The 12,011-nt window shown below is 35.0% G+C and overlaps 1 protein-coding gene across 10 annotated transcripts in view; it reads left to right on the top strand.

Annotated features, from left to right (window-relative positions):
* Nucleotides 1–12,011, top strand: part of EHBP1 (EH domain binding protein 1) — a 356,920-nt gene that overhangs the window by 164,187 nt on the left and 180,722 nt on the right. For 7 of the 10 annotated variants that reach the window (XM_047743935.1, XM_047743932.1, XM_047743933.1 and 4 more), the window contains exons 8-9: nt 10,286–10,390; nt 11,031–11,153. In XM_047743935.1, coding sequence (XP_047599891.1) covers nt 10,286–10,390; nt 11,031–11,153 — 228 coding nt within the window. The remainder of the gene's footprint in view (nt 1–10,285; nt 10,391–11,030; nt 11,154–12,011) is intronic. The other 3 variants (XM_047743941.1, XM_047743938.1, XM_047743940.1) reach the window with 1 other exon arrangement.

Here is a 12,011-nt window from a genome sequence, read left to right as displayed (position 1 = left end):
ATTATATGGATATATTATTTCCCAACTAAGCTGCAAACTTCTTGAGGGAACAGACTATCACAATTATTTTGTGATACTTTAGATTGATATCTAGAGGCTAATCATTTAGTCAGTGATTTCTTATGGAATATTGCTGTTAGATCAATAGTAATTAACAAATATTCTGAAATTACGGTCTTTGGTATAAGGTAAATAAAAATTCATGGTATCTGTACTTGGATTGATCAAAAATCTCTACTCTGTTCTGAGACTAAATTCACTGCTAACTGAAAATATGTTTTAGAACTAGCTCTTAGAAACCTTTTATTGATACTGTTATGTACAGGTGTGTTCTACTAAGAGGTGCAGCACCAGTAAATGGGCAAGGAAGTTTTGAATTAAATTAGAAGAATCAGTGAAATGTAGTGGGAATAATAGACCTTGGAGATGGAGAAACAAAGCCTATTAATGGGATAGTTTATTATAGGCAGTATTAGAAAACATGTATGGCTTTAAAACAATCAGTGCCTCTGTCTACATATAGCAACCTCAGAATTCATGAACCGCTATATGGCAATATGACCATCTTTAGGATTTCTCTTGAATTTCTGAACACATATCAACAAGAAGAGAAAAAAGATTTCCTCCATAAATAACAATGTCCTGTTGAATATAGCTCAGAAAGTCAGGTTCAACTGAAGCAGTTTATAGCAGAGCATTATTGGAGAAACTCAGACATTATGAAATACCGGAAAGATACCAGTATACTTAAAGCTGTAGCAAAGATAACCAAGGATTTTACTTAGGTTCAACCAGACATTCAGACTAAGCATTAGATTCACTTAGAGAAAGATATTGGAAACACAGAAACACAGCAGCATGCCAGCAGAGCATTCTGTTTTCACTGGAGTCCTCAAAACATCCCAGGTCCTATTTTTTTACCTCTGTCTCCACATGACAGCTTAGGTACAAGAAGACAAGTCCACATAGTTAGAAGCTGGGATTGCCTTGGTTTAGAATCCATGCTGCCCAAGAGCTGGTATCTTTTGAAACATTTAATAGGTACAGTTTCCAGGGTTTCTATAACCGAAATGCCTAGTTAAAAGAGTCCATAATCAGAGAAGCCCAAAACTGACCTTCCATCAGATATATAATCCATTCAGTGTCTTCCATCCAGATGCAGTTTATAAATTAAAATCATTTTTACCATAAGCACTATTGTCTGGTGTTTATTAATCCATTTCCTATAGTTTGTAAAGTTAATTTGGGAGGACGAAGAGTGACATATTGGCTAATTTCAGAGAATATAATCTTAAGCATAGATGGTAATAGAGGAGATTAACAGTTCATATTTGAAGAGCCAAGGTTGATTATGGGATGCCTTAGCCCTCTAACATTTCATGTCCTACTCACTAGGACTATGAATGGGGAAAAAATGGGTCTTCCTCCTTTGAGTAGAAGGTCTCTCAGAATGAATTTGGGACTCTGGTCGGAGAATAATACATCCATTAATTTGCTTCTGGTTTTTACCTCGCCATTTACTCTCCAGTACCTAGGATACTAATGAGCAAAATCATAGGCTTGCTGTGGGCTCTATAAAATAGTAGAATAAAAATGGCCCTCTATTTTGCAGTTCTTTATAAAGGATAAGAATTTCTGGAATACTGCACCTATTATTAGGTATTGAGGTTTGAAAACGGTAAAATCAGAGAGCTGGGGGCATTTATGATCCCTTGAGCTAAAAAGTTGACAAGGTATCACAACTACCACCTTTTTAAAGGAAACTCTAGGAAGAGAGACCAAAGACAGTAAGAATATCTCCTCCTTGTGTTCAGAACTCAAATATGTCGACTCAGAGACCAGAAGTGGCAGGAGATACAGATTACAACTTTAGCCTCCTTTCTGTGTCACTGTTAAACCCTAATTAATGTTGCTTTGTTTGTACTAATGACAACTGAACATTCTCTAAGGCTCCCTGCCTCCCTAGGAAACTCCAGGAGAATTCTGGTGACACTGAGAGCCCATCTGACAAGGCCAGAATGGAAGTAAGAGTTCTGAAGAAAAAGTTAGAAGCCCTCCAGTATTTAGGGGAGGAGCCAGAAAACAATGAATATTCTAAGTACTGATATGCATTCTCTGAGGATTTGTCCTAGGAATGCGAGGTTGGTTTAACCACGGTAACAGAATAAAGGAGAAAAACCATGTTATCACCTCAATAGATACATAAAGAAGTGTTTGACAAAATGGAGTACCAAGTTTCTCAGCAAGATTTCAATATAAGGAAATTTCTTCATTTTGATAAAAGAACATTAATGAAAAGCTACAGCTAATATCATATGTAATGGTAAAATACTGAATACTTCTCTCCTAAGACTGGGAATGAGGCAAAGATGTTTGCTTTCACCACTTGCGTTTAACATGATACTGGAGATCCTAGCAATGTCATAGGATACAAGATTAATATAGAAAAATCTGTATTTTTGTATATGAACAACAAACATTTGGGAAATGAAGTTAGCAAAATAATTCCATATACAGTTGAGGCTAAAAGTTCTATAAATAGAAATAAATTTAACAAAAGATATAGAAAAACCTCCACATTGAAAACTGTAACACAGGTATTGAAGGTAATTACAGAAGACCTTAATAAATGGAGATATTCTACACTTAGAGATGAAAAGACTCAATATAGTTAAGATTTCAGTCCTCCTCAAGTCAATCTATAGATTCAACCCAGTGCCAATCGTAATCCTAGCAGGCTTAAAAAAACAAAACAAAACAAACAAAACAAATTGAAAAGCTGACTCTGAAATGTATTTGGAAATGCAAAGGACTTGAATAACAATACAATTTTGAAAAAGAACAGCATCATAATTTTAATACTGCTTGACAGCAACATTTACTATGAAGGTATAGTAATCAATATGGTGTGGTCTTGGCATAGAACAGTGTGGTCTTGGCATAGAACAGTGGAATGAAAAAGAAAGTTCTGAAATAGACCGAAAACTTATTTGGCCAATTTTCAGCAAAGGTGCAGCATAATTCAGTGAGGAAAGGAAAGTCTTTTTAACAGATTATTTTGAAATACCCAGATGTCTGTGTGGAAAAGATGAGCCTCAATTCCTACCTTCCAGGATATACAAACATTAATTCAAGGTTGATCATAGACCTAAATGCAAAGGCTAGAACAATAAAATCTTTAAAAAAAAAAAATTAAAAACTCATGCTCATCAAAATAGATAACTGAGAAAATGTATAGTTAAGTCATAGGCCAGAAGAAAATATTCACCAAGTAGATATCGGACAAGTCTTGCATTCAGAATAGATTTTTTAAAATGTTTGACATCTCAGTAGTAGAAACACAACCCTATTTTTAAAAAAAAATTTTTTTTAAGATTTTATTTATTTATTCGACAGACAGAGATCACAAGTAGGCAGAGAGGCAGGCAGAGAGAGAGGAGGAAGCAGGCTGCCCGCAGAGCAGAGAGCCCGACGTGGGGCCTGATCCCAGGACCCTGGGATCACGATCTGAGCCGAAGGCAGAGGCCCCAACCCACTGAGCCACCCAGGCGCCCCTTAAAAATGTTTTTTAAAAGATTTTATTTTAGGTAGCCTCGACACTCAACATGGGGCTAGAATTTACAACCCCAAGATTTAGAGTTGCATGCTCTACTGACTGAGCAAAACAGGTGCTCCAACCCTGTTTTTTTAAGAAAATGGGCAAAAAAAATTGTATATGTGGTCCCCAAAGAAAGCTGTATCGCTGGCCAATAATCACATGAAAATGTTCTCAGCATGACTTATGATCAGGGAAAAGCAGATTAAAATCACAATGAGATAATTCCACACCCAGTAGAATGGTTATAATTTAAGACTAGCAATACTAAATATTGGCAAGGATGTGCACTAACTGGAACTCTCATCCATTTTTGGTAAAGTATGTAATAAATGGTGTGATCACTTGAGGAATTTCTTATAACACTAAACATATGCTACCTCTGACCCAGCAGTTCCACTCCTTGATGTTTATCCAAAAAAAATGAAAACACATGGCCACAAAAAAGATTTGTACAGAAATGTTCATAGCATTTTTATTCATAGTAGCCCTGAACTGGAAACAGCTCAGGTATACATCAATAGGGCAGTGGCTAAATGAACTGTAGCATAGTTGACCCTTGAACAACATGGGGGTGAGGGGTGTCAACTCCCTGGATAGTTGAAAATCCATTATAACTTTTAACTCCCCATAAACTCAACTACTAATAGACAACTATTAACCAAAAAGCCTTATTGATAATATAAACAATTGATTAACCCTTGTTTTATATGTATTATATACTGTATTTTTACAATAAAGTAAGCTAGAAAAAAGAAAATGTTATGAAGAAAATCATGAGGAACATACATTTATTTATAGGACTATACTGTATGAATTGAAAAAAAATCTAGTATCAGTGGACCTGCACAGTTCAAACTCACAGTTCAAGGGTCAGCTGTATATTCATGAATGGAATGCCTTTCAGTAAAAATGAACAGTTGTTATGTTCAACATCATGGATATATTTCAAAACCATTATGCTGAATGTAAGAAGTCCATTTATGTGAAGTTCTGGAAGAAGCAAAAACCAATCCCGTGTGATGGTGTTAGCCTGTGGGTTTGGGGATTGATTGAAAAGAGGCATGAGAAAACTCAAGGGGGTGATGCAAATGTTCTGGATCTTGGGTTACATTAGTGTATACATTTATCAAAATTCATTGAATTACATAATTTAAAGTTTGTGCCTTTCATGTATGTGCATTTGTAAAATACTGGTGGTAGGTAACGTAAAAATATTCTAAGTAAGTATGTTAGATTAGTAAGAAAATAAATTCTTTTCAACTTGCTGATTTATTGATTGGTGTGATAGCTAGTCTCCAAAGATTGTCTCCAGTGAACCATTCTTCCTACGATTCATGCCCTTTGCGATTCATGCCCTTTGGTAGTCCTCTCTCTTACATCTGGGCTAGCCCTGAAGTGACACTTTGTAACTTAAAAAGCCAAGTCATAAAGTGCCTCATATCGTCTGCCTGGCCCTCTTATAAAGAATGCTTAGGGGAAAGCCACCTGCCATGTTAAAAAGTCCAGCTATCCTGAAATGCTGTGCTGAGAGGAACTCCAAATTAGCTATGTGGACAGGACACTTTGGGAGAGAGATATGCATGGCTAGCATCAACTTGTTCCTGCTTTCTCAGCTGAAATACCAAACATGCAAGTAGAGAACCTATTTTGGATATCAAGTCCAGTTTAAACTTTTAAATGACTTCAGCCCCAGCCACCATCTAACTGTAATAAACCACCCCACTGAGTCCAGTCAACCCATAGAAGTGTGAGGGATAGTAATTTGCTTTAAGCCAAATTTTGGTGTGATGGCTTAAACTATAACACTTAGATAGGTAAATGAAATATAGCTAGATACATGTATAGATACGTAGATAGATATATAGATAAACACATATGATTTAAAAATACAGGTATTTCTGGCTCTACAAATATGGTGCCAATTATTATGACTCATTCAGTTCATTCACTCCTTCATTTATTCACATGTGTTAAGTTCCAGCCATGCTAAAAACTGCTGTTTCACAGATGAAAGACGAACATGACATAGACACATAGCTATTTAATTCCACTTTTTGTGTAAGTGTGTGAGGGGAATGTCTCAGGTCATTAGGGTGAAAGTGCCCAGTAGTCAAATGAATCTGCATTTCTGTGTTAGGTTAAGCCAGGAGAGTAGATGAATTTTTCCAGAAAGAGCAAATTTAGGGAGGGGAAAAAAAAAAGACCTATGATGGAGTTCAGGGAATAGATAATATTTAAGATAATATTTAAGAAGTAGAGGGAAGAATAGTTACTATTAAATGAGACCGAGACAGAACTATCAAAGAGATAGGAGAAAACCATGTGGTACTATTGTCCTGGAAGGAATTTCAAGGAAGGAAGGACTAATCACATTTACTTATACAGAGTTCAAGTATGATAAGAACTGACAGGTATCTAGTGTACGTGCCATCTAGACTATACAATGGTGACCTGCGAGCAGTTTTGGAAAAGGGGATGGATAAAGGTGGGAAAAAAAGGTGCAATGAGTTGAAGAATGAATGGTAGGTGAGAAATTGTGGACTACTGTTATAAAGTTGTTTTCTTACGAGGATTAAGAGAGTCTGACTAAACTAGAAAAGGCTGATGGTTGAGGGGCGTATCTAAAAAATTGGGAGGAACTTGATCATACTAATACGCTACTAAGGTTTACTAATTAAGAGGGAGGTGTTGGAGGTCCTGGGGACAGACTTCTCAATGTCGTCTTTTCTGCCTGAAGTAACCCCTCCTTTCTCCATTGTGATGCACCATGGGATTAAAAATCATATTATTAAACCCATTAGTTATATCAAATATTTATGGACTTGAGCCTGTGAGAAAAATGACATTTTTTGAACCATGACTCTGCCAGGAAGCTGAAAGGTTACCCTCTTAGACCATCTTAAAATGAGATAGAACTGTACTGAATATTATTATGCTTTAGAGAGAACAATGAGGATGCTACAAGATTTGCAGGTATGTTCAGCTCTAGGCAGTTTATTTTTTCTTCTTTTAACTCAGCTACAGTCTTTTTCAAAAGGAAGACATCACCTACTCTTAATGCCACCACCCCAACTACCTTTTTTGTTCAGTGTGATAATCTCTTGTGGTCAATTTCTATCTTCTTTTGCCTTCCTAACTAAAGGAGAGTCTCAAATTACTTGACCCTTTGCTTCGATTGCCTGCCCCTAATTTAGTTTTCCTTTTTGTTCTCACCAATGTGAAGCAAGTCCAGAATAATACACTGTTGCTACGACTAAGTTTTATAGTACAAGTTTATTGCTCAATTTGAGTAGCACTGGGGTAGAAATTTGTGCTGTTACATAGTATTCTTAGCATTTTTCAAATGTATAAATATTTGGTGAAACCAGACCATAATAAAAAGTAATACAGTATTATATAAATATATTGGGCCAGGAAGGGTTTTGGTCAAGGTAATATACTACTGAGAAAGCTTCCTGCTTAAAACAATTCTGGGGATAAATCTTTGGCATAAGTCTTTTAAAATTTTAACTTTTTTCCAGTTATATATTTTAAAATACATTGGCTATGGGAAATTAAAAAGACAGAAAAGTGGTTTAACTTATTTTTTTTTTATTTTTGTTTTGGAGGGGGAGGAGGGAAGCGGAAGAGGGAAAGAGAGAATCTTTTTTTTTTTTTAAGATTTTATTTATTTATTTGACAGAGAGATCACAAGCAGGCAGAGAGGCAGACAGAGAGAGAGGAGGAAGCAGGCTCCCTGCTGAGCAGAGAGCCGGATGCGGGGCTTGATCCCAGGACTCTGAGATCATGACCCGAGCCGAAGGCAGCGGCTTAACCCACTGAGCCACCCAGGCGCGCCGGGAAAGAGAGAATCTTAAGCAGACTTCATGCCCAGTGCAGAGCCTGATGTGGGGCTCAGTCTTACACCCTGAGATCATGACCTTAGCCCAAATCAAGAGTCAGACACTTAACCAACTGAGCCACCCAGGTGCCCTGAAAAGTGCTTTTTTAAAGGGAGAAATACATAACAAAATTATTTTGGGTTCCAGACCAATATCTGTATCTGCCAGTTGAATTATTTCCATGGAATTTTCACAGGCACCTGTAGCTTGGTATGTTCTGAACTGAATAGCCCCCATCACAGTAATAGAATACTATCCACATAGTCATCCAAGATAGAGAGCTGGCACTTGTCCTAGATTTCTTTCCCTATCCCTCACATCAAATTAACCACCAAATCTATATTCTTAATTTATTCTTTAATTAGCAAATATTTATTGATTGCCTCTTTTCTTGGAATGGTGTTGCTGAACTACTTATCTTCTTTCTTCCTGTCCTGTTTTTTTTTTTTTTTTCCAAATGCTGCCACCATGTTGCTGCTGGAGTGATGTTTCTAAAATATACATTTTGATTTTTCAGTGGATTCCCATAGTTCTCAGAGTAAAGATCACATTCTTTGGCTTGACCACAATAATCTTAGAATAGGACATTTGCGAACCTCATCTCATTCTGTTTTCCACCTCTGGCATCTTAGACCCCATACAACTTGCAGTTCTTCAAATGTGTCTTGTTCTCATTTATCTCCCTTTTGTCCTGTAGAATGCTCTCCATTTCTTCTTTTATAATAATAATAATAATGATGATGATGTCTTGGATTAGCTCAAATTTAAATAAGTTCAGAAGGCCTTACTGACCTTAGAATGAGCTGTCTGCCTCTTTTCCAGTTTCACATGGCCTGTAATGCATATCTCAGTCATAATATTTATCATACTTATCATATAATGTATAATGCTTCACTTACCTATCCCACAAAAATATAAAGTGATGAGGCAGGTATTACCAAAGATATATAACAAGTTTTTGATAAATATTTATTAAATAGGTAAATGATATTTCTTTGGAGGTTGCCTCTTATTATGATTTGAATTAACACTTATTTGCATGCCAAATAGAGAAAGTATTGGTATAGCTAAATAGAATTACCTTTCACTTTGTTAATATGAATGAAAGGTCTAGAAGCAGAAGTTCTAGGAGGAATGGAAAGTTTAGCTGCTGTTGTTAATATTTCTTTTTTCATGCTTCCAAAGTTAAGAATCATTTGCAAATTTTAAATAATATGTAACTAGTATTAAATGAAAAAAGTCAGTCATGCACTGGTAACCACTTAACACTGATCCTCTATCCCGTTATAGTTCCTTAAAAATTACCAAGTTATAACTATCTGTGAGAGGTAAAGGATCTAATTTATGGATGAGCTCTATCTTAATGAGTTTACTAGGATGAGTGAGAGTGGGGTTTAAAACCGTTGGCAGAATAAAATGAAAAAAGACATTTTATAAAGTCTGACTATCCAACTCTTACTATTCAAAATCACTCAAAGAATTCAACTGGTATTGTGTTTACTCCTTACATTCTGTGGTTTACGTGACCATCTCAAGCAATTTTATTCACGCAAAATGTATTTCTCATCAAGACAGAAGAATTGAATAAGTTTATCATTTTTAGCTCAAAGATCTGTAAAATAACACTAGTATTTCTGACCATCTAATACTCCAGTAGTCATTTACTAAGCCTGTTTCAATATTAATTTGTATTTTTATACAATATAAATTCCAAGAGGACAGTGCCATGTATGTTTTTTTCATCTTTGTGTCCCAAGGATAATACTTGGCACAGAGTGATAAATATTTATTCAACAACAAATGAATGGCTGAAGACAACCTTATTACAACTGTGTATTCTGTGATTTAGTTTAAATGAAATTTAGAATGTGTACTTAGATTCATAGTGTTAACACAATTTTTAAAGCTGAATTTACAACTCTTTTCTATTTTTAACTATTTTTTTTTTCCCACTGAATAATCTCGACCTGTTTGATTTGTCCTAATACCTAAGCTATTCCCAGGTTGTAACTTTGGAAACAGCAAGGATTAACTAGAATACCCTACTAGGCTTTTGTTATTTTTTTTTCCAGTTAATTTTCACTTAGTGAATGATAATTACACATGTTGAGTTGTCCAAAATATATATGACTCATGTTAAAAAATTTTACTTAATGCACAAAATGAATTCTATCTTATTTTAATATTTTTCTATCTAAACTTTTGTTTCTTATTGGCTAAATTGTAAGATTTTCTAAAGCTAATACTCAAGAGTTCCATAAAAGAAAAGGTGCTGTAGAAAATAGTAGCTATTGCCTGCTCTTCTTATTTTGTGCTGATTTTTAAAATTCTAGAACATGAATAAGTATTTTTCTGTTCATGATTCGTGTAGATAAACTCTTAAAACCTTTAGCTTACGTTTATAATATGAAACAAATAGTACTTTTTTTCTGTAGTTATCAGCGGACATTTTTAATTGTTCTAATATGCATTTAAACCACTGTTTTATGTGCTCGCTTCGGCAGCACATATACTAAACCACTGTTTTATAAATACATGAAGTTGCTAAAGCCAATGTCAGCCTCTTGAGTTATTATCTTTGTTTTGTGTTTATTAACATAGATGTTTTCTATTTTAAAATATGAGTACAACGTCACTTTCGGTTAAATATATCTGCTATAGTCCATCAAAATAACACCCTCTGAATGTATTCTCCTGATTAACCAAATATCCCCTCTCTTTGTCTTTTTGAGTAACAGCATGCTTCTATGGCTCTTTAATTAAATGACCTTACCTTACATTTGTCTCGACTGGCTTCTGTTTACAGAAATTGTAAACCAATTGAATGCTCTGAGCAGCTTAGATGAAGATCAAGATGACTGCATAAAGCAAGCAAATATGCCTTCAGCTAAATCAGCCAGTTCCTCTGAAGGTCTAAGAGCTTCTTCCTTTCTTTCTGCTTCTGATTGCCTGTATTTAGTGTGACCTGCTACCTCTTGAATTCTGTCTGTATTTATTAGCTGTCAGTTTTGTCTTTGTGCTTTTCCTTAAATGTTTTCTCTGGTAATTTGTAGCGTACCAACAGACAACAACAATACTTACCATCTTTAGCAAAGCCTTATAACAGTATCCTTGATAGGCAGTGATTTAGAAACATCTTTAAGATAATTGATTATATAACATGGCATATTTCTTCAGCTAGCTTATATATTATAACTTTACTGTCTTTAAAATATTTGCTTATATTAAACCCATTTGAATTATTCATATTTAGAACTGGAGGATATTCTTCTAAGAATCAGCACTTTATTGGATTAGACTGATGAAAGTTTCTCTAGTTCATTATCTGATATAATTTTCAAATCAATATGCATATATTTGTTTTGTTTTATTTGAAAATGTTGGTATGCTACAAAATACATGAATGGCATTCTGCCATAGGTAAAATGCTATGTCTTATTATTTGCAGGTATTATTAGTGTGAATTTTTACAATTTGAAATATTTTTTGAATGATCAGGAATTATACTTAACTACAGTCATAGTGAACTAACACATAACGTTTACTTTCAGAGCTTATCAACAAACTGAACTTTTTGGATGAGGCAGAAAAGGACTTGGCCACTGTGACTTTAAATCCATTTGGCGATCCTGATGTAGCAGAATTAAACCCATTTGGAGATCCTGACTCAGAAGGTAACGAGTTTTTTTCTGTACTTTTAAAAGTCTTTATAAAGCCAAGTTCAGTCTTGTATTGAATCTTGAATTCAATCAAGTATAATCTTGAATTGTAATGTAGGAAGAGATTTTTTTTTTAAAGATTCAAAATAATTTTTGTTTATGATGATATTGTATTTAATGCAGTTGATTAACAAATCTGGGTAGCTTCCACTGAATAAAGAAAAAAGAAACCTTTACATAAACATTTACATGAGGTTTATTTTTTTTTAATTCCAGTATAATTAACATGCAGTGTTACATTGGTTTCAGGTGTACCAAACAGTGATTCAGCAATTCTATTCATTACTCAGTGCTCATCACAAGAAGTGTAATCTGAATCCTCAGCACCTATTTCACCCTTCCTCTTTACCCACCTTCTACATGGGGGTTATTTTTAAATACTCTAATAGTTTGGTCAAGTTAGATGGTAAAGCTCTAATGTTAGAGATGACCGTGTTTCAACTAGCTGGCATATAGTAAAGTCTCATTAGATTAATCTGTCAAGTAGGGTCAAGTTGTGACACATGCTGATATTGGGGTTGTGGGATGGCTTCTCCCTCTCTCAGTTCCTCTGCCCTTTCCTGCAGAGTCCAGTGAACTCCCCCACCCCCACTCCATGTCTTGGGCTGAGAATTATAGTAAGTAGTAAGAGTAAGTTGTGCATGTAAATAGCATGGAGCAAAAAGGAGATTGAAAACTCCTGCAGTCATATATACAACATACTTGTGAGGAATACATCCACGGAATTTTTTTTTTCCTGAGTCATTTTTCTTTTCAAGTAGTTTTGAACTCTTTTTTTTTTTTTAAGATTTTATTTATCTGACAGAGATCACA

The sequence above is a fragment of the Lutra lutra genome, chromosome 9, assembly GCF_902655055.1.
Source record: "Lutra lutra chromosome 9, mLutLut1.2, whole genome shotgun sequence".
NCBI lineage: Eukaryota > Metazoa > Chordata > Mammalia > Carnivora > Mustelidae > Lutra > Lutra lutra.
This window is presented reverse-complemented; position numbering and strand designations above follow the sequence as displayed.